Source organism: Eubalaena glacialis, chromosome 18 (assembly GCF_028564815.1).
Source record: "Eubalaena glacialis isolate mEubGla1 chromosome 18, mEubGla1.1.hap2.+ XY, whole genome shotgun sequence".
NCBI classification, from domain to species: domain Eukaryota; kingdom Metazoa; phylum Chordata; class Mammalia; order Artiodactyla; family Balaenidae; genus Eubalaena; species Eubalaena glacialis.
This window is the reverse complement of record NC_083733.1, coordinates 19,594,446-19,614,952: the sequence shown is the minus strand read 5'-3', so window position 1 is coordinate 19,614,952 and position 20,507 is coordinate 19,594,446. Positions and strand designations below refer to the sequence as shown.

Here is a 20,507-nt window from a genome sequence, read left to right as displayed (position 1 = left end):
TGTAATGTCCAGAACTTGGAAAATTCTCTCCTCTTCTCCGTTTATGCTCACTCCCTAGGTGATCTCATCCACTCTCATGGTTTTAAATATGTCAGCCCAAACTTCTTCCATAAACTTCAGACTAGTGTTGCCAGTTCTCAATTCAACATCTTTACTTGAATGTCTAACAGGTATCTCAAACTGAACATGTCCCCCGTCTGGAGTGCTTTCCCCTCATATAACTGAAAGGGTCACTCTCACTTTCCTCAGATTTCTGTACAAATATCTTGTTAGAAAAGCCTCCCTAACACACCCTCTATAAAATAAATCTACTCTAGACACTCTCCACCACAACCTCCCCTTCTCTACAGTATTGTCCTATGATGCAGTTATCACCATCTGAAGTACAAGTGAGCATTATCTGTTTTCTCCTTTTAAGTGTTCACAGCTGTGTCCCCAGAACAGTTGCTCAATAAAGGAATGAAATCAAGAGCCCTTGTCCTTCTCAGAACTGGAATCATACCTTCCCTGCACTTTGCTTCCCCATCTAGTTCTGATCCCCTCCCGCTCCTCCCGGCACTCTGCCTAGTGACAAGCTGCTGGAAAAGATTTCAGGCCTCAGGCTTCCCTCCCCTCAACTAACTATACACTTTTCTGGATTCCTCACTGGTCTCCGGGCCTCTGCTTGTACTAATCCCCTTCATCTCCACTTCTTTCATTTGACCTACCTCTTTGCAATTACCAGAATACACCTGTTTCTTTCATGTCTCAGGTCCTTCTGCCAAGAATGCCCTCCCAATGTCTCCCCGTGGCAAACTCCTTAACCATTCTTCAGGACTTGGTTTAGGCCTCACTTCCTCCGGGAAGCCTTCCCAGCGTCTTAGAGGTTCCCAGTGCCCAGGCGGCTTCTTTACCATCCTAGGCTGTCACTGTTGGAGCCTAGGTCCGTGTCCCCCCGTCATCCCCTGAACTCCGTGAGGTCAGGGACGGGTCTGATTCACCCCCATGACCAAAGTACCCAGCACTAGATGCAGAATGAATGAAAGATGGTTGTGGGAGGAGCCCAGGCTGAAGGCGGAGTCTGGTGATAAATGAGAGGGTGTGGCCTGCGCCAATAAGAAACTCCGGGAGAGGATAACGTGGAAGAGGAGCCAATGGGGACTGGGAGATCGAGGAGGGGCGTGACCTCCAGCCAATAAGAGGCGGGGGATGGGGCAAAGGGCGTGCCCAATGGAGGGCGGGGCCAGAGGACAATGGAGCGGGGTTCCCTGGTAGATGAGGAGGGGTCGCGTCGAACGCCTTCTCGGCCTCTCGGGGGTGGGGGGATTCCGTCCGCGTGCCGCGTCCCCACCTGTTCAATCCTCTTCTCGCTGCCGCCGTTCCCGCTCCGCAACACCGGCCGCCGGCTGCCCAGCCCTCGGGAGCCGACGCTGGTGACGCACGCAGTCGGGCGCGCGCACGCTCAGACGAAGGCGCGCGGTTTCACGTCAATCTCCGGGGCCTCAAGCGCCCGAGGACATGGCTGGGGGTGGGGCCAGGCAGAGCCGGAGGGGGTCCGCCATCGGGTCACGCCCCTGGGTGGGGTGTTGTCTTAAGCCCGCCCCCTCCGCCTCCGTAGTTGGACTCAGCAGTCGCGCGGGAGACGCGAGCTCGCTGCCGGTGCACGGACACGTGGGGATGTAGTCCGCATACAGCGGTGGAAGCCCGGGTGCTTGGGAAAGCAGCCCATATACAGGTCTGATGCCGGGATAGGTGGGGCGCAGACGTATTTCAGAACTGGAGCCAGGATACCTTAGGTATGTCACTGCACTTGGAACCCCTGACCTTCGCGGGGACTTTTATTTCTATCCCCCCTTCTCCAACGCACACAATTCAGGCGTACGGGGACCGTGGCTTTATTCTGCGGGAGCCGGGGGTCAGGCACAGGACCCCGAGGGGAGGCAGGAGGACAGTGGGGGTGCGGGTGCTGGCACGAGGCTGAAGAGTGCGCGTCCACCCGCTGGGGGCGAGGGCTGCGGGCCGGCCTGCAGAGAGCTGAGTGCGGCCAGGCGCTGCTCTCGGGACACGTCCCCGCGCAGGTCCAAGAGGGCGGAGACGTGATCCTCGCTATGGAGTACAGGTGCGTCAGCCCCGCCCAGCCCCCCCTGGGTCCCTCCTCCCTTCCCGGCCCGTCTTCGCACCTCACGTCGGGAAATTGTTGCCGCAAGCCTGCCACCTCGAGACCAAGCAGCGTGGGGTCGCGGAGGTTCAGCAGCTCCCTCAAGGCGAGCAGCACTGGCGCGCACTGAACGCTCTCCTCCAGGCCCTGAACACGTCGGGGTTGGTCTCTCTCCAGCCCTCGGCCCCTACCCAACCACTGAGACTCCCGCCCATCTGCTCACCCAGATTCTCACCAAACCGAGGAAAAGCTCCCGAAGCTGGGCGGCATCGTGCCGCAGGCGCTCGGCCGCCTGGGTCCGCTCGTCAGCACCGCGGCACACTAGGCGGCCTTGCATCAGCGCACGTAGGTACTGCAGCACCACGGTACGCTCCGCCTCGGCCAGCAGCAGCTGCGGGGAGCACGATCAAATGGTTCCAGGACGCTTTTTCCATGGGCGTTTTCCCCCCTCCCCAGCCTTCCCCCCCAAACGCACCTGGACCGCAGGATCCCGCACGTGTCGGAAGTCCTGGCAGAAGCTCGCGGTCCGCTCGCACACGTCATCCAGCAGCTCTGGGCTCGACAGCCACCGGCGAGAGGGCAGAGCAGCGAATAGGGGCTGGAGCGGAGGGCAGAGACGCGGCTGGAGGGACGATTCAGATCCGGCATTCCCCGCAGAGACCCCCATGCATACGCTATATCTCCTTTTCCCACCCCCATCTCCATCTGAAGCCTCACCTGTAGCTCCGCCAGCAGCGCCTCCAACACCAGGCGGCAGATCCTCCTCTGCAACTCGTCCAGCGCTGCCTCCACCGGAGCCAAGGCCCCTGGAGCCACCCAGTCGGGCTGCAGGACGGACACGGAGGAGCTGGACCGACCAAAAGTACGGCTTCAGGACCAAGGCCAAGGCCCGAGAGGCCCTCCGTTGTCTAGCCACTTGGGCGCCACCTAGTGGCGCAAGTGTGTTCCGTGAGGGGGCAAGAAGGGCGGCTCCCTGCACTTCTGAAAGTCTGGGCCACGGATTGAGGATGGGAGTGGTGGGCTCAGCGAGCTAGAAGGGACACAGGCCAGCTGGACCTGCCTCTAATTCGCGGTGTGACCTTGAGCAAGTCATGTCTTTCAGTTTCTGTTTCGGTAAGGGGAGAGAGTTAATCCCAGTCAGGAGGGAGTCAAAATCATCATTAATTTGTTCATCCTCTCTGCCCCCACCCCAAAGAACATAAGACCCAAGAGGAAGGGAATGTTTTTGTTTTGTTCACAGCTGTAACGCCAGACATTACCTGGCACAGAGTAGGGCCTTGATAAATATTTGTTGAATGAATGAATAATTGACACTATGTGCCAGGTACTGTGGTAGGTACATTTTATCTGTTATCTCATGTGATTCTCAGAATGTCCATTATTACCCATATACTACTGATGACAAAAGCAAGATTCAGAAAGATTAGGTAACTGGCCCAAGGTCACACAGCTAGTAATTAGTAGAACTAGGATAGGAACCCCAGGGCTATGTGAGTCCGAAATTCCTAAAGGCCTAGTGTGAGCTGGGTCCATACCTAATAGGTGTTCAGTCAGGGGTTAGTGAAGGTGGGGTTCTGTGGGGGCCTCCTGGTACCTGAGTGCTGATTGGTGGTTGAGGGTGGCCAGTAGGTAGGGCACGTAATGAGGGGCCGTTGCTTCCCCCCTGAGGTGGTCTCGGGAGAATCGGATCAGAGCATCACTAAAGCTGCAAAGGGCAGAGGTGGCTCCTGTATCTGCTGTCATTCTGGTGCAACCCCAGTCCTTGGTACTCTGGCCCCACCTCCAAGATACCCAAGGCCCTGTTTTGAAGGAGCCCTTTTCCACAGGTGTGTCTTATCACTCAGAGCCCCTTAGTGCTGCCCCAGGATCAGGGCCAGGGGTTGGGAGAGGGTCAGTGCCTTGGCAGACCTCCTCAGGAATGCGCTCAGTTCTGACAGTGCCATGCCATGCACCCGCCGCTGCAGTGACTCACTGACCATTCTGGTCACGCGAATGTTCTCTTCCAGGATCTACAGGCAGGGATGGGCAGCCATCAGCAGAGTCCTAGTCCTGCCCTCCTTCCCTTTCCCTATGAGAGCTGCCCCCTTGCCTTGCCACTTTTCACCCACCTGCAGCACGATGGCTGGCATTGGTGAGTGGTAGAAGCCAGATGGGTCTGTGTCAGGCTCCTGCTCTCGGCCCCACTCAGCTACATCCCCGTCCAGTGCCTTCTGCAGCCACTGGGCCACACTTGCCTGGGGGAAAGGGGCAAGGTGCAGCAGTATGTAGCAGGGCACTGACACTGCTAGAGACAGGTGGACATGCGACTCCACAGATACAGGCCCACAGCTGGTGGCAGAGCTGCTCTGAACCCGGGCCCCAACTACTCACCTGGACTTTGGCCACTAATATTGTCTCCAACTGCTCGATGTTCTCCAGGGTCAGGAGGGGCTCCAGATCAGACACGTCAGCCTCGGGCCCCAATTCCAGGCTCCCCATCATTTCTGGCCTGGACATGGGTAGCCCAGTGTTACATTGAGCCTCCAGCCTTTGATGCACCCACTTCCCATTGCCCCAGGGACACTGACCCCAGGTACACATGCAGTGCCCAATGCAGCAAGGTGAAGGCGTCGGCAGCTTCCAGCTGAGGCCCTTCCAGAAGTTGCTGCAGGCAGCGGCGCAGGCCGCTGTGCAGGGTGTGGGCCCACAGCCGGACCACGTTGTAGTGTGGTGGGCAGCAGGGTGCTACCAGTGCCTCAGCCGCGGCCAGCTCTGCTGGTAGAGCCACCCGCAGAGCCTCCAACCACTCTGCTAGTGCCCCTGGCCCAGGCTGCAGAGGTGTCCCAAAGTGGATCCGCTCCAAGCCCTCCTGTAGTGCCCGCAGACAGCGCTGCCGCCAGTCCCGGGCGGCCTGCTCCAGGGAGGTTGTGCGCCCAGCGTCCACTTCAGCCACACGCATAGCAGCCACCAGCAGGGCTGGGTCCTCCCGTGCCAGCCGCCCTGCAGCCCCTGCAGCCGCCTCCACAGCCTGGCCCAGAGCCTCAGCCAGAGGGCCCAGCCCCTCGAACACTGGCAACTCCAGGCCCCCGAGAGGTGCCCACGTCTCCTCTTGCAGCTGCTCCAGTTCCCGAAGGCTCACATATGCCTCCAAGAGTCGCTGGGCATCAATCAGGGTCTGTGTGTGGGCCAATGCAGCAGGCACTAAGCGGGGAGAAGAGGCAGCCCTGGGTCTCAGCCTTCCCACCTGTGCAGCGGGTATAGCAGTAGATGCTGAGGCCCTGGGGCTGGGATGATGTGTAAAATATTTAATAATCAGTACAGTAGAGCATTAGTCAATCTGAAAGGACCCAGGGAAGGGCCTACATGGTGGGCCAAGGGTAAACCCTTGAGCTGATGGAACATGAGGAAGTCAGGGGTCTTGGAGGGAAGGCAGGGAGGAACTTGGGGGGCCATGCCAGTGGCTATTCATCCACCCCGTTAGGGAAATATTTTAGTAAATTAACAGCCAGGTTGGCCAGAGCCACTTGGTGTCAGTCCTGACTCAGACATCCCATGCTTGGGAACCCCAGAATGAACTAATATGCATCCTTGCTTCATATGCCATTTGAAGCCTGAGTTACTCTCTGGGAGGTCGCCCACGTGTCTGTCCACGCAATCTCCCACTGGCGCCCCAGCCCCTTGATCAGTGATGGTGTTTGTCGACTACCTGTCGGAGGACTGCGGCCTAGGGCCCTACACACTCACCAGCTCGCAGCCGGGGCAGCAGCTGAGACATGGCCTGCAGTTGCTTGTGTTGCACAACCTGCTCCCGCAGGGGTTCTAGGGTCTGTGCAGCCTCAGCCATACCCTGGAGCAACCCATGAGCCTGGCCCAGGGCTTCGCGGGCTCCCTGCACGGCCTCAAGGGCCCAGGCCAGCTGCCGCACACCGGTCTTCACGCCCTCCAGGTACGACTGCACCACCGACTGTGGGAGGGAGGCAGCCAGTGAGGCCTGGCCAGTCCTGCAGCCCGCCCTCAGCACTCCTGCCTCCTACCTGATGCCCACCTTGATGCGTGCTTCCAGGGAACAGGTACGCTGCACCTCGCGGCTACGGTACTGGCCGAGCCTGGCCAGCTGCTCTGGCCGGTAGAAGATACCCGAGGCCCACTTGAGTGCTGCACCCCGGGCCAGCTGCTCCGCCCTCTCCTGCTCCGGCCACTCAGGCCCTGGGCAGGAAGAGCCTGGGCAGCCGCGTCAGTTGGGCAGGGCCTGCAGGAAGTGGCTGCCAAATCTGCTCCCCTTCCTACCCTCGGCCTGTCCCCCAGGGCAGTCCACTCCTCTCCCTGTCCTCCCTATAGAGCTCCAGCCAGGGAGGACCAACCCCACCATCCCCATCTTTCTTGCCACCATCCCTCCCTCAGCCCACCCAGAAGGGCTCATACCAGGGGGAAGTGCGGGCTGCATTTTGTCCCTGGCTGCTGAGTCCATGGCTGGAGGAGCCGGAGTGGAGGTAGGAGTGGGGGCGAAGGTCCAGGTTAGAGCAAGTAGAGTGGGAGCTCCTCTGAGCTGCAGCCTTCGTCTAGGCCCCGCTGAGAAGGAGGAGGAAGGTTCTTGCCCAGCCCCCTCAGGAAATGAGAGGGAGGTGGGTGTGATGGGAAGGAAACTGAGACACCTTTGCCTGCCGGGTTTCTCAGTTTTGCCCCTCAGATGCAAGTGAAACAGGGTAGGCATGGGCCTCCACTGGACACCGCTCCTGCTCTGAGTTGCAGAGGACAGTCTGATATGGAACTCACCAGGCTTGGCCAGGCGTCCAGTTCTCCCTCCTCCACAGATAGCCTTGGCCTTGAGGATGGCCCTCTCCCCTGGCCCTCTTGGCAGAGCTGGGTACTCCCACCACTGGCTCATGAGACCCACACCTCAGCATGTGGCAAGAGACTTCCTCTCCCCAAGGAAGCCTCTGTCCCACCTCTCTGCCCAGGAGCTCCCTCCTCCCTCCAAGGTCCCGCCCTCTCCAAGGCCACATGCAGAAAGGAAGGAAGCTGAGTCTCTGGTACTTTATTCCCAACAGGAAAGAGCATCTGCACTGTGGGACAGAGTGGGGAGGGCTGGGCGCCACTTCCTTGGGGGGAGGGGGGTGTACTCCCTGTGATCATTGAGACTTGAGCAGCCTATGCAGGATCTGTTGTGCTCAGGACACAGACATGAACTAGATGGCCCCAACCTGGGTGGAGAGCGAGGTGTGCAAATATGGGTCCAGACAACATCACAGTGTGACAACTGTGTTGATGGGCCCTTCAGAGGTGGGTGTGCCTCTGCAGAGGAGCAAGAGACCACAGGCTCTTGTGAAGACGGTGTGTGGTAGGTGATGGCGGAGATGGGTGGAAGGGCTATGAAAGCTGTGTTTGTCTTGGGAGTTAAAGGGAGCCATGGAAGGGACTACTAGGTAGTAATAATGTAGCGGACACTGGCTACTACCCGAATCCACCCTTCAGGACAAAGATACTTGTTCCCCCAGCTGCCAGAAATGTAGGCTGCTGAGGTCTCACAGCTGAGTCTCTCAGTCAGTGTTAGGGTATAAAAGCCAGGTACCCTTGCCTTGGAAGGCCTTGGAAGAGTCACCCCAGTTTCAGAGCTCTGAGTAGGATGGGCCAAGGTCTCTGTTTTAAAGATTTTTTAAAAAAATAAATTTACTTATTTTATTTATTTTTATTTTTGGCTTCGTTGGGTCTTCGTTGCTGTGCGCGGGCTTTCTCTGGTTGCGGCGAACGGGGGCTACTCTTCGTTGCGGTGCGCAGGCTTCTCATTGCAGTGGCTTCTCTTGTTGCAGAGCACGGGCTCTAGGTGCGCGGCCTTCAGTAATTGTGGCTCACGGGCTCTAGAGCGCAGGCTCAGTAGTTGTGACGCACGGGCTTAGTTGCTCCGGGACATGTGGGATCTTCCCGGGTCAGGGCTCGGACCTGTGTCCCCTGCATTGGCAGGCAGATTCTTAACCACTGTGCCACCAGGGAAGCCCTAAAGATTTTTTTGATGTGGACCATTTTTAAAGTCTCTATTGAATTTGTTACAATATTGCTTCTGTTTTACATTTTGGTATTTTGGCCGTGAGGCATGTGGGATCTTAGCTCCCTGACCAGGGATCAAACCCACACCCCCTGCATTGGAAGGCGAAGTCTTAACCACTGGACGGCCAGGGAAGTCTCTGAGGCCTCTATTTTAACTGCATCGCAGTTTAATTCTCCTCTCTGCCTGTCTTACTCCCTTACAAGTGTGGCTTCTCAGTAAAATTCTTGCAGGCACATCCCTGTTTCCCAAAAAACTTGACCTAAAGTGAACAATCATAAATAATGACAATGTTAAAAATAACAAAATGATACTAGCAAACACACAGTCCTCCCACATGCCAGGAACAGCTCTAAGCGCTTTACATATACTTACACATAGGTAAACATGTTTGCACTGGGTGAAAAGTGGTTATAATCCCATGGCCTCTGAGTACTGCAGTGTGGAGACAAGAGAAAGATGAGGCTGGGATCAGGGAAAGAGAGTGGGGATGGAGACAAGTGGACAAGCTAGATGTAGTTAGTGCTTGCTGTTTGGCAGGAAGTGAAGGACAGGAATAGGATGGGTGATCCCAAGACAGTGGGGCAGCCTTTAGGAGCAGGTTTGGGGAAACACATTGGGTTCATCGGGCAGCACAGTCTCCTCTCCTGAGATGAGGGTTGGGGTAGAGTTAGTGGAGTTGGGGCAGGTTGGCCAGCCCGTAAGTTTCCAGTGGCTCCTCCTTCCCTGCTGCCGGAGCTGCCCAAAGACTTCCTCCACGTCCTTCCTCAACAACGCTGGTCTCCGGGGATCCTGGGGTTATTTTCGTCCTCTTCGGCGGTTGGACAATTGTTGATGGTCCCCGAAGTTTTTCGGCCGTGTTCGCAGAGATGAATTGTGCTGGATTCCCTGGGAGGGCGCGGAGCGGAAGCGGAACCAGCGATGCTGGCGCCGGCGGCCTGGAGGCCAGGAACGGAAGCGGAAGTGGCGGCGGCGCCGGCCTGGCCTGGCCTGGCTGAGGGGAGGTGGCGGGAGGGCGCTATGGCGGAGGCCGGGCCACAGGCGCCGCCGCCCCCGGGCACACCAAGCCGGCACGAGAAGAGTTTGGGACTTCTCACTACCAAGTTCGTGTCGCTTCTGCAGGAGGCAAAGGACGGCGTGCTTGACCTCAAGCTGGTGAGGCCCGGGCTAAGGGGCGACAGGGGGGATGGTGGGCCAGGCCTGGGCCGGTAGCGGGAACCCCCGGGGCGGCCCAGCTGAGCCTTCAGAGCAGGCCGCCATCCATGTGCTTTCTCACAGGAGGGAGGCCGGGAGCTGTTTCATTCATTCGGCCGAGGCCATTGGGTGCTATGTGCCAGGCTTGGGGCTGCAGGTGTTGGTCCTCGTGGCCCTCCCCGGCAGGTGTGGGGAGAAGAGCATCAGAACATCAGCTCAGGCTGCGCCAGGCCTCTTCCCGCCCCACAGTCCCGAGCTGCTGTAGTGCCTGGGAGGAGGGTTGGAATCAAGGCCACCCCCTTTTCAGACTACTCCAGACCAAGTCTCACCTGAGAGTGGGGCTGAGCATTCCCCACTCTCTTCTGCCTGCCAGGCAGCTGACACCCTAGCTGTTCGCCAGAAGCGGCGGATTTATGACATTACTAACGTGCTGGAAGGTATCGGGCTGATCGAGAAAAAATCCAAGAATAGCATCCAGTGGAAGTGAGTGGGGGCACCAAGGAGGGCAACGGGATCTCCTACCCAGAAGCGTCAGGGGTGTGGGGTGGAGGGTGCAAGAGAGAGTGGGGGCCGTGGGACCCAGAGTTCCTGGCAGCCCCTCTCAGCTCCACTCCCCGGGCTCAGGGGCGTGGGGCCTGGCTGCAATACCCGGGAGATCGCGGACAAGCTGATTGAGCTCAAGGCAGAGATCGAGGAGCTGCAGCAGCGAGAGCAAGAACTAGACCAGCACAAGGTGTGGGTGCAGCAGAGCATCCGGAACGTCACAGAAGACGTGCAGAACAGCTGATATCCTCCTGGCAGTCCCTGCTCCAGGGGAGTGGGCGAGGGGCCCTCTAGTCCAGCTGGGTTTGATTGTGGTCCCCTAGTCCTTATCCCTCTTGGGAGGGTGGTCCTGCAGCTCCTGGTTCCAGGAGGTTCCAGCCTCAGGCTCCCTCCTCAGAGCCTCTCGCCCACCAGTCTGGGACTGTGATCCCTCCCCATGTAGACCCCAGGCCTCAGGACTTTTTTTGAGAGCATATATGTCAGACCTCTGCTGGAGAGCTGGGTCTTCTCTGTGGTCAGCCATCTGTCGCCACGGGCAGGGCATCGGCCGTTCTCCTTAACCCCCACACCTTGGCCTACGTGACTCATGAGGACATCTGCAGATGCTTTGCTGGTGAGCAGAGCCTGGGTAGGGGGAGATGGGGGTGGGGATGGGTTGAGCCACAGCCCTGAGCAGTGGACTCAGTGCCCAAGAGATTTCTGTCTCTTAAGAGGGTTCCTGGGGCCTGCCCAAAGAAGAACCAGACAGGGTAAGTCCTGGGTTTGAGGGTCACTGGGACCCTATGGAGGCTAACCGTACTGAGAGGGTGCAAGAATCCTGGGCTGGGTCCCTGGGTCAACCCCTACCTGCATCGTCCCCTAGGTTTGGCTTCTTACGTGTGACAGAAGCATACAAGGGAGAATGTGTATTTGCATGTTCATGTATGCTTGTGTGCAGGGGGCAATGGTGCCCACTTCCAACCTACAGTTAGTTTAGTTGCCTTGTAGGTACAGGAACTGTTTCTTGTTCATCTTGCATCTCCCAGCCTGGTTCTGGGGAAGGGATGTTGGCCTTGGCTAGAACATCTACGCTTGGGGAGCAGCCCCATCAATCAAGTGAGATGCCCGTGGCCAGCAATCTTTTGCTCCATGTGTCTGAACCCAGATTTTCTGGTTACTGACACCTGGGCTCTTAGGAGGAGAAAAGTTTTAGTTCTCTGTCCCAGCCTACTGTCCAGCCCCTCAGAGACCATGATCTCCTTCCTTACTCTAAGGGATAGGCACCCCATTCTCAGTTCAGATTGAGCCCGTGGGCCTTGATCCATCCTCCTTGTCATCCTAGGAGACACCCTCCTTGCCATCCGGGCCCCGTCGGGCACCAGCCTGGAGGTGCCCATCCCAGAGGTGGGTGCTCAGCCCAGCCGTGCGGGGTTGGTTGAGGGCGGGTGCTGGCTGTGGAGCCCGATAAGTCCCGGGTGGGGCAGGTAGGGGGAGGCCTGGGGTTTGAGGTTATCTAGGAGAACGGGCAGCCTAGGGTGGGAGAGGACACTGGCCCTTGCCCAGGGTCAGGCAGGAGCCGAGCCTGCTTCCAATTCCACCTGTCCTCCACCCCGCATCCTCACCGGTAGGGCCTCAATGGGCAGAAGAAGTACCAGATTCACCTGAAGAGCGTAAGTGGCCCCATCGAGGTGCTGCTGGTGAACAAGGAGGCATGGAGCTCACCACCTGTGGCGGTGCCTGTGCCGCCACCTGCAGATCTGCTCCAGAGCCCACCTGCTGTCTCTACTTCTCCGCCTCTGCCCAAGCCTGCTCTGGCCCCGCCCCAGGATGCCTCACGCCCAAGCAGTCCCCAGGTGACCACCCCCAACCCTGTTCCCGGCAGCACCGAAGCCCAGGGGGTGGCCGGTCCAGCCGCTGAGCTCACAGGTGAGGCACAATGGCCATGTGGTGATGGGGTGATTCTGGGGCCCGAGAGGCAATACCTCTGTGTGATGGAATGCCGTACTCAGAGTGGAAGGGACCCTGTGGGGATCTTTCTCCTGCTCCCCCATCCCGCAGGCCTCTCCTTGCTAGTGCAGCGAACGGCCCTTGTTAACAGGGAAGTTCTGACTGTGTGAAGGGGCATTAGTGGTGGCAGTTTTCCCCCAGATCCGCCAGTGTCACACTTGCCCTGGCAGCCCCTCTTGAAGTGTGGTCACAGCGGCCATGTCCGTGAGTCTCCCTCCTGCAGGCTTCATGCTCTTGTCTCCTTCAGTGACTAATTTTCACGTTACCTTTTTGGGAGTGATGGGCAGTGCCTAACTTTCCTTGGGCCTAGGAACCAGGGCGCTAATCATCCTGGCTGTGGCTTCTAGCACGGCCAGCTTCAATACCCTGCTTCCTGTCCCCAAGTGACTGGGTTTGGGGGATGTGGTTGCAGTGAGTGCTGGCCCTGGAACCGATAACAAGGACGGTGGTGAGCTCAGCTCCCTCCCGCTGGGCCTGACAGCACTGGACACCCGGCCGCTGCAGTCCTCTGCCCTGTTGGACAGCAGCAGCAGCAGCAGCAGCAATAGCAGTTCATCCGGACCCAACCCTTCTACCTCCTTTGAGCCCATCAAGGCAGACCCCACAGGTGGTGAGTACTTGTCCCCTTGGCAGCAGTGAGAACCCAGCCTCAGAGTCCCAGGTCAGAAACAGAACTGGGCTTGGAACCTAACTCTCCTATCTCCTCAGCCAAAGCTGGCCAGCCCCCTGCCATCAACCAGAGCTCTGCCAGCCAAGGTGAGGAGCCTGGCCTCTGGCTTGGTGCTGGTGCCCCTTTGCCCCCTTCCTGGGCTGACACAGAACTCCCTGGCCCTCCCTCAAGCCCTGCCTGCCACCCCTTGGAGCCTGGTCTCAGGAAGTTGTGAGCGCTCTCCTGGGGAACGGGCTGTGGTATGGCCCTCAGGCTCCAAAGGTGGGCAGTATGTTCTTAGGAGAGGTGGTGTCATCTGCCTGGTGTCTCCTCTCCATCTCGTGACTTGAGTGTTTGCTTTTTCCAGGACTCATTCTCCTCGGCCCTCAAGCACTGCTAAGTCTCTCCTCGTTAAATGACACCTCATCGCCTGTGTCTCTCTCTCTCTTCTTCCCTATATCCTCTGTGTTTGGACTCCTTGTAAAAGTCATCTCCATTCTACTCCATATCCTGGTCCCCTAGTCAGCCTTCAGGTTGCAGCAGTCAGGACCCCAAACCCCCACCCCATGCTACACCAGTGCTACTCTTGATACGTTGCCCAGCTCTGACAGCCAGCTCCAGCAGGTTTCTAGGCTGATCTGCTCTGGTGTTCTCTTACTCTGTGTTGATGTTCTTTTTTCTCCTTTGGCATTAATGATGTCAGCTCTTGGCTCTTCTCCCTTAATTGGCTGCTTCTTCTGACCTCTCCCTGGCATTCCTTTAAATCTGGCTTCCCAGATCTCTGGCGCATTTCACACCTGTGGAGGGCCCCAGTTCTGGGTAGATGAATCCCAGCCTCCATCTTGCCTAGGCCTTTTGCCTGAACTTTACCTCTTGTGTCCACGTGCCTTCCTCTGCACATCCAGTGGGCACTTCATTCCCATGTGTCCTCAACTGAAACTTGGATTTCTACCTCTGTGCATACCCGACCACTGGCCCTAGTCACCCAGGCCTGACACCTGGGTGTCAACTCCAGCTCTATCTCCTCCTCCCTCCTTCTGCTCCCCACCCCACATCAGCTAAGTGAGTCCTCTTGCAGACATCCCCCATGGATGGCCTCATGTATCCTAACACTCAGGATCACTGCCAGCCACCTCTATCCTAAGTTCTTCAGCATCTTCTTTACCCCGACTGACAAGAACCTGTCTGAAACACAGCCTGACTGGCATTTTTCTGTTTACAAAAGTACCTTTAACAGCTCCCTAAGGTCTGCTGGATAAAACCAGAGCCCCTAAAGCTGGCATATGAAATCCCTCGTGATCTAGCTCCAGCACTCCTTTCCTCTGTTTCCCATGTGTGTCCTCCTGGTTAGCCCTTTGTAGCAGTGTCATCACCCTGTAGCACTATCCCCTATTTAGGAGTGCCTCCTCCTCTGCCAGGTGACCTGGCCTGGGCTGTGGTCTCTGAGCCTGGCACCAGCAAGGGCAGGGATGGACAGGACATCCTGTGTCAGACAGGGCATTCTGCATCAGACAGAGTATCCTCCATCAGACAGGGTATGTACTCTGAGCCCAGAAATGGAGAGGGTGTGCTGCCCTTCTGCCGAACCACTGAGTTAGAAGGGCTGTACCGATTACCTACAGTGGTCCTTTGGCACCGAGGAATTCAGGTCTGGTAGGGGAGACTTGCAGACAGTGCCGGCTTGGTCTGGTGCAGGGCCGACATCTCAGCTGTATGGAGCCCCTGGGTGGGTGATATAGGATCTGGGGAAGTGGGGGCTAGAGTGGGACCAGGCTGGACCTCTGTGCCCTTGAGCATGGCTTTCTTATCTTTCAGTTCTGGAGCTCCCCAAAGAGCTGTCAGAAATCTTTGATCCCACTCGAGGTAGGGCTGTGTTCTTCCCTGGGGCTGGGGTGAGGGGCACAGCTCATTGGGTGTTAGGGCCGTTTTCTTGCCCTTCTGAGGACCTTATGGTTGTGCCCGGTACCTGGGCAAAGGGTAAAGTTTCTGATGGGTGGCTGGGTGGTCCCCTTCATGAGCTTTGGTGGGTGGAGAGGCGGGAGCCAGAATGTAACTGAGCTCTCCCTCCATCCCCAGAGTGCATGAGCTCAGAGCTCTTGGAGGAGCTGATGTCCTCAGAAGGTAGGTGGCCCAGGCAGGTGGGGGGTGAGTGTGTGTGGGCAGGGTTTGGGTGGCTGCTGGGTGGGGTCTTGGCCCTGCGGCCTCAGCCTGTTGCTCTCTGCAGTGTTTGCACCCCTCCTCCGCCTTTCTCCACCCCCTGGAGACCACGATTACATCTACAACCTGGATGAGAGTGAAGGTGTCTGTGACCTCTTCGATGTGCCTGTTCTCAACCTCTGACTGACAGGGGCATGCCCTTTGTGGCTGGGACACAGACTGTCTAACCTGGGGGCTGCCTGGGGACCTCCCCCCACCCCACCCCTGCACAGCTTGAGAGCCGTAGACTCCTGGCTTCCCCAGCCTTCCCTCACTGCACAGTTCTGGCCACAAGTCCCACTCCTGCACCAACACCTGTTCTGTGCTGGGAGAGCAGGGAAAAGGGGCTTAGCCCTCTCCACTGTGGAGCCAAAGTGTTTGCCACTCCTTTTTGGGGGCCTTCCCCTACCTGGTAGCCTCCCCCGGCCCTCCCAGAGTTCAGTTTCAGCTGCCACCCAGTGGCACAGATCCAAGGACCCTCCGTCACCCTCCTAGGGCAGCGCGTCCAGCCCCACTGCCCTGTACCTGCCAGCCTCTCCCCCTGCAGGAGGAAGCATGGAGTGGGGCTGGGCACTTGCCAGCACCTAGCCTAGCCTCCTTCACTTCTCCCCACGCGGATCACACAGCTCCTTCTGTACTGCTCGTGTGCCCCCTTTCTGCTGGACCCTTCGCCCTGAGAACCTGTTGGGGCAGGCAGGTTGCTAACAGGAGTAATGGAGATCTCTAGCTAGGAATCTGGGCGGGAGAGTCCCTGAGGATTGGCCCGGCCTCCCTGTGCCCCGCAGTCCCCCTCTTGTTTATTCATTTATCCTCATTTAGAGCCATTTGCAGAGATTTAGAAAGATTTGCAGTAACGAATGGATTCCTATATAAAGATTATTTTTATACTTTTTGCAACAAAAGGAAATTGTAATATTTGTACAGTGTCCAAGTGAATAAAGACCATGCCTAAGGCTGTCTTTGATCTGGTTCTTTCAGGGACCCTCCCTGGGACTGTGCTGGATTGGTGGTGGGAACGGGCGGGTCAACTTTCTGGAAAAGGTGTGGCGGTGCTGACAGCCCGCCCTCCCCACCCCCACCTGCCGCACCTTGGGGCGGGGGCGGGGCCGCCTCTGCGGGGCGGGGCGGGGCAGGCGCCCTCCTACCCTCCTACCCCTGGGACTCCAACCCGGAACTAGCCTCGGCTCTGGCTCCCTTGGGAAGGCCGCGGCGCCTTGTCGGGAGTGGGAGCCTGCCTGGGCTGTGAGTGCGGGCCACGGGAGCCAAGTCTCGGGCAGAGGAACACCTTCGTCCTCAGGGGCCTCAGACCAGGTGTGCCCTTGGCGGGAAGTTGCACATCTGGAAAGTACAGAGGCCCCCACCTCGGGTAGACTATGGCGCCCCCGCGGAATGTAGTGAAGATCGCCGTCCAGATGCGCGACGCCATCCCGCAGCTCATCCAGCTGGACCAGGTCACCCGGACTGTCTGGCCTCCGTCCACCCCACCACCTACCTCCGGGTCGCCCCTTTCCCCTCGAATAGCCCACAACCCCCCCCCCTCCCCCAGGCTCCTCCCCAACTCCCACTCCCATCCGGTGAGTGACTGTTCCACTTGTAGGCGAAACCCCTGGCCGCTGTGCTGAAGGAGGTGTGCGACGCGTGAGTGCGGGTCTGCTGGGGCAAGCGGGGTGGCTGGTGGGAGGGCAGGAGGGAGAGGGCGCCCCCTACCCGCCTCGCTGAGCCTCTGCTGCCCGCAGGTGGAGCTTGCCTCACTCTGAGCGCTATGCCCTACAGTTTGCTGATGGGCACAGGAGATACATCACTGAGAACGTGAGTCCCCTCTCCGCCCCACATTCCACTCTGTGACCCCTTTAACCCACCTGGCTCTGACTCAGAGTCATCGTCCCACTCTCTGGAACATGATCTTTCTTTTACTGACTCCCAAATACTCCCTTATTGACAACCCCAATTAACCAATCCTCAGAGCCCTTCTTGACTTCTCTCCATTTTCTGCCATCTTTTCCAGAACCGCACGGAGATCAAGAATGGCAGCATCCTGTGCCTCAGTACTGCCCCAGTAATGCCCCTCCTGACCCTGCCCTCATTCTGTGCCCCTCTGCTATGCCTCTTCTCTGTCCGCCACTGGCACCTGGGCCCTAGGTCTGGAGGCCCCAGCCCTAGCCCCAGCTCCAGCCCAGTAGTGCCCCACCTAGTGGACACCCAAGTCCCCACATCCCCAGTTCCCGCTCCTTACCTCCTCACCTCTGTTCTTGCTCCCACCCCTGGCAGGACCTTGAGGCTGAGCGGTTGTTGCGTGGGCTGCAGAGCGAGAGTTGTGAAGGGCGCCGGGAAGCCCTTCGGCACCTCGTCCTGCTGGCCCCAGACATGACCTTCACCCGGGAAGTCATCAGCCGTGATGGGCTTCAGAGACTAGGCTCCATCATTGAGGATGGGGACGAGTGAGCACAGGGCTGTGGTGGGTGGTGGACATGGTGGGGCTGGGCGTCCTGGTCTGGCCCTCTCAGCCCCACATGTCTCCCCAGCCTAGGAGAGGTGCTGGCCCTCGCACTGAGGGCCTTCTTGGAGCTCATGGAGCATGGCGTGGTGTCCTGGGAGACGCTCAGCATCCCCTTTGTTAGGAAGGTGGGTGGGCTTTTCTAGGGGTAACAGGTGGGGGCAGTGGAATGGTGTCAGGGTCTGGCCTTCCATGGTGCTGAGGTGGTGACAACTCCTGCTCCTCTAAAGGTGGTGTGCTATGTGAACATGAACCTCATGGATGCATCTGTGCAGCCCCTGGCCCTGGGGTTGCTGGAGAGTGTGACCTTGAGCAGCCCTGCCCTGGGCCAGCTGGTCAAGAGCGAGGTGCCACTGGATAGGCTGCTGGTGCACCTACAGGTGTAAGTGTCTGGAGGTGGGGTACAGATGAGTGGAGCGGGGCTGGACCCTGGATGGCTGGCTGAGCCCTCTTCTTGTCTCAGGATGAACCAGCAGCTGCAAACCAAGGCCATGGCACTGCTGACAGCTTTGCTGCAGGGGGCCAGCGCTGCTGAACGTAAGGTGGGTGTCCAACCAGTGGCTGGATTGGTGGGGGGAGGAGCTGGTGGGCACTGTGCTCCACAGTGGGCCTGCAGGATGGGTGCTCATGGCGGGGCTAAATCACCTGAGTCCCCTTCCCACCCACCTCAGCACATGCTTGACTACCTGTGGCAGAGAAACCTTCGCCAGTTCATCTACAAGGTAGGAAGGACCAGGCCAGGCAGACCCTTCCCCGCTCCTCTCCTCGTGAGCCCACTCTCACACCCATGAACTGGCTGTTCTCCAGAACATCATCCATAGTGCAGCGCCACTGGGCGACGAGATGGCTCACCACTTGTACGTACTGCAGGCCCTTACGCTGGGGCTGCTGGAGCCGCGCATGCGGACGCCACTGGACCCCTACAGCCAGGTAGGTGCCTCTGGGGCACACGAGGCTGGGGATGGCTGGAGCTTGGCCTTGAATCTTCAGTCTTAACACCACTCCAACAATGACCCCAGGAGCAGCGGGAGCAGCTGCAGGCCCTGCGTCAGGCTGCCTTTGAGCCGGAGGGGGAGTCCCTGGGCCCTGGGCTGAGTGCTGACCGTCGCCGTTCCCTCTGTGCCCGCGAGTTCCGCAAACTGGGCTTCTCTGTGAGTGACCCCTATCCAGCTCCCTGCCCCTGCCTCAACCCGGGGCTGCTGTTGTTCCAGACGGCTGGGCCCTTCCTCAGCTGTCTCTCCCCCTTCCCCCAGAACAGCAACCCTGCGCAGGACCTGGAGCGCGTGCCCCCTGGCCTGCTGGCCCTGGACAACATGCTCTACTTCTCCAGACACGCGCCCAGCGCCTACAGCCGGGTCAGTGACAGGGTGGGGTGGGATACGGCAGGATGCCACCTAGGCGGGGTCTCCACAGCCTTAGTCGTGACTCCCCACCCCGTCCTGTGCCCCCACCATCCCAGTTTGTGTTGGAGAACAGCAGCCGTGAGGACAAGCACGAGTGTCCCTTTGCCCGGAGCAGCATCCAGCTGACTGTGCTGCTGTGTGAACTGCTCCATGTCGGGGAGCCCTGTGAGTGGTACTGGGCACAGCGTGTCCAGGAACGGGGGACGGAAGGGCAGAGAGGGCCAGGGGCTGCACACACTTTCTCCCTGAGCCCCTCCTGCCCCCCCGCTCCAGGCTCCGAAACTGCCCAGGACTTTTCGCCCATGTTCTTTGGCCAAGACCAGAGCTTCCATGAGCTCTTCTGTGTGAGCATTCAGCTGCTGAATAAGACCTGGAAGGAGATGCGGGCCACTCAGGAAGACTTTGACAAGGTGCGTAGGGCGGGAACAGGGAAACCTGGGCCAGGGCAGGGGGTTGTTCTGGGTCGGGGCCCAGAACTCAGGCCCTGAGCTAAGCTCGGGGTGGCCCCAGGTCATGCAAGTGGTACGGGAGCAGCTGGCCCGCACGCTGGCCCTGAAGCCCAGCTCCCTGGAGCTCTTCCGAACCAAGGTAAACGCACTCACCTACGGGGAGGTCCTGCGCCTGCGGCAGACAGAGCGGCTGCATCAAGAAGGCACACTGGCCCCTCCCATTCTGTGAGTTGGTGGGGATGGGTCCCAGTCCTAGCCCCCACCTTCCCTGCTGCCCCCTGGGCCTCGCTCAGGCCCAGGTCGTCATCGTCCTGTTCAGCGAGCCCCCTCCCCCCCTCCCCCAGGGAGCTGCGGGAGAAGCTGAAGCCAGAGCTCATGGGCCTGATCCGCCAGCAGCGTTTGCTCCGCCTCTGTGAGGGGACACTCTTCCGCAAGATCAGCAGCCGACGGCGCCAGGGTCATTGCGTGGGCAGTGGGGCTGGAAAGCGGCTGGGCTGGGGTCAGGGTGTGTCCCTCTCATCACTCCTTCCCTCTTCCCCTTTCTGCCCACAGACAAGCTGTGGTTCTGCTGCCTGTCCCCCAACCACAAGGTGCTGCAGTATGGGGATGTGGAGGAGGGCGTCGGCCCGCCCGCCCCCGAGAGCCTGCCTGAGCAGCGTAAGGAGGGCAGGGTGGGGGTCAGACACCTGCTCTTCCCAGACCGCCGCCCCACCCCGGGACCGCCTGGGGTCCCAGTGGTCAGCCCTACCTTCTTCCTGCAGTCCCTGTGGCCGACATCAGGGCACTGCTGACAGGCAAGGACTGCCCCCACGTCCGGGAGAAGGGCTCGGGAAAGCAGAACAAGGTGAGTGCAGTGGGGACCAGGGGCTCCTTCCCGCCCGCCCCTGCCCCCTGCTTAGTGCTCCTGGCTCCCTTGCTTCCCCAGGATGTCTGTGAGTTAGCTTTCTCAGTCAGCTATGACCACGGGGAGGAGGAGGCATACCTCAACTTCATTGCCCCATCCAAACGGGAGGTGAGTGTCTGGGCAGGCTGAGCAGAGTTGGGCAGACGGGCAGGGGAGGAGAAGGGAAGGCCCTCATGGAGATGGCCCCATCCCCAGTTCCACCTGTGGACAGATGGGCTGAGCGCCCTGCTGGGCAGTCCCATGGGCAGTGAGCAGACACGGCTGGACCTGGAGCAGCTGCTGACCATGGAAACCAAGCTGCGGTTGCTGGAGCTGGAGAATGTGCCCATCCCTGAGCAGCCACCCCCCGTCCCCCCGCCCCCCACCAACTTCAACTTCTGCTACGACTGCAGCATTGCTGAACCTTGACAGTGAGGTTGGCCAAGGGCCACAGCTGCTGCCACTGTGGTGGCCACAAAGGGTGGAGGTGGGGAGAAGCACAGGCACCCTGACCAGCAGAGGCTGCAGCAGAAATAAAGTCTGCTTGGCTCTTA

The 20,507-nt window shown here is 59.0% G+C and overlaps 3 protein-coding genes across 9 annotated transcripts; 2 read left to right on the top strand and 1 right to left on the bottom strand.

Annotated features, from left to right (window-relative positions):
- Positions 1-1,784: 1,784 nt before the first annotated feature.
- Positions 1,785-7,061, bottom strand: EXOC3L1 (exocyst complex component 3 like 1). Of its 3 annotated transcripts, none has more exons than XM_061172916.1 (14): positions 6,890-7,061; positions 6,539-6,685; positions 6,162-6,337; positions 5,861-6,080; positions 4,705-5,317; positions 4,508-4,625; positions 4,246-4,371; positions 4,046-4,146; positions 3,732-3,842; positions 2,855-2,984; positions 2,613-2,735; positions 2,361-2,528; positions 2,160-2,284; positions 1,785-2,085 (listed from the first exon to the last, which is right to left on the bottom strand). In XM_061172916.1, exons 1-14 carry the CDS (start codon positions 6,999-7,001, stop codon positions 1,896-1,898), a joined length of 2,460 nt encoding a protein of 819 aa, XP_061028899.1. In that variant the 5' UTR covers positions 7,002-7,061; the 3' UTR covers positions 1,785-1,895. The 3 variants fall into 3 exon arrangements, with proteins under 3 accessions (XP_061028899.1, XP_061028900.1, XP_061028901.1); XM_061172917.1 differs by having other exon boundaries at positions 2,373-2,528; XM_061172918.1 differs by lacking the exons at positions 1,785-2,085; positions 2,160-2,284 and having other exon boundaries at positions 2,389-2,528; positions 2,855-2,962.
- Positions 7,062-8,191: 1,130 nt separating this feature from the next.
- On the top strand, positions 8,192-15,679 carry E2F4 (E2F transcription factor 4). Of its 4 annotated transcripts, XM_061173393.1 has the most exons (11): positions 8,205-9,311; positions 9,724-9,833; positions 9,975-10,136; positions 10,463-10,506; positions 11,215-11,276; positions 11,501-11,798; positions 12,292-12,489; positions 12,588-12,635; positions 14,344-14,391; positions 14,605-14,649; positions 14,753-15,679. In XM_061173393.1, the coding sequence occupies exons 1-11, from the start codon at positions 9,078-9,080 to the stop codon at positions 14,866-14,868; spliced, it is 1,365 nt and encodes a 454-aa protein (XP_061029376.1). In that variant the 5' UTR covers positions 8,205-9,077; the 3' UTR covers positions 14,869-15,679. The 4 variants fall into 4 exon arrangements, with proteins under 4 accessions (XP_061029379.1, XP_061029377.1, XP_061029376.1 ...); XM_061173395.1 differs by lacking the exon at positions 12,588-12,635 and having other exon boundaries at positions 8,207-9,311; XM_061173396.1 differs by lacking the exons at positions 14,344-14,391; positions 14,605-14,649; positions 14,753-15,679 and adding an exon at positions 12,896-13,249 and having other exon boundaries at positions 8,192-9,311.
- A 205-nt stretch (positions 15,680-15,884) lies between these two features.
- Positions 15,885-20,507, top strand: ELMO3 (engulfment and cell motility 3). Of its 2 annotated transcripts, none has more exons than XM_061174533.1 (20): positions 15,885-16,175; positions 16,322-16,362; positions 16,461-16,533; positions 16,730-16,780; positions 16,993-17,162; positions 17,247-17,346; positions 17,449-17,600; positions 17,682-17,760; positions 17,890-17,940; positions 18,026-18,148; positions 18,238-18,369; positions 18,472-18,573; positions 18,678-18,786; positions 18,895-19,031; positions 19,132-19,295; positions 19,415-19,527; positions 19,623-19,727; positions 19,832-19,914; positions 19,996-20,082; positions 20,170-20,507. In XM_061174533.1, the coding sequence occupies exons 1-20, from the start codon at positions 16,098-16,100 to the stop codon at positions 20,380-20,382; spliced, it is 2,163 nt and encodes a 720-aa protein (XP_061030516.1). In that variant the 5' UTR covers positions 15,885-16,097; the 3' UTR covers positions 20,383-20,507. The 2 variants fall into 2 exon arrangements, with proteins under 2 accessions (XP_061030516.1, XP_061030517.1); XM_061174534.1 differs by having other exon boundaries at positions 20,186-20,279.

Coding starts and splice junctions, on each gene's coding strand:
- E2F4 (XM_061173393.1), top strand. CDS start 9,078: ATGCTGGCGCCGGCGGCCTGGAGGCCAGGAACGGAAGCGGAAGTGGCG. Junction 11,799..12,291: donor TCCAGCCGCTGAGCTCACAG/GTGAGGCACAAT, acceptor ATGTGGTTGCAG/TGAGTGCTGGCCCTGGAACC. Junction 12,636..14,343: donor CCAGAGCTCTGCCAGCCAAG/GTGAGGAGCCTG, acceptor CTTATCTTTCAG/TTCTGGAGCTCCCCAAAGAG.
- ELMO3 (XM_061174533.1), top strand. CDS start 16,098: ATGGCGCCCCCGCGGAATGTAGTGAAGATCGCCGTCCAGATGCGCGAC. Junction 16,781..16,992: donor TGTGCCTCAGTACTGCCCCA/GTAATGCCCCTC, acceptor CACCCCTGGCAG/GACCTTGAGGCTGAGCGGTT. Junction 17,601..17,681: donor CTGCTGGTGCACCTACAGGT/GTAAGTGTCTGG, acceptor TTCTTGTCTCAG/GATGAACCAGCAGCTGCAAA.
- EXOC3L1 (XM_061172916.1), bottom strand. CDS start 7,001: ATGAGCCAGTGGTGGGAGTACCCAGCTCTGCCAAGAGGGCCAGGGGAG. Junction 3,843..4,045: donor CTGAGCGCATTCCTGAGGAG/GTCTGCCAAGGC, acceptor TGCCCTTTGCAG/CTTTAGTGATGCTCTGATCC. Junction 2,985..3,731: donor AACCACCAATCAGCACTCAG/GTACCAGGAGGC, acceptor TGGTCGGTCCAG/CTCCTCCGTGTCCGTCCTGC.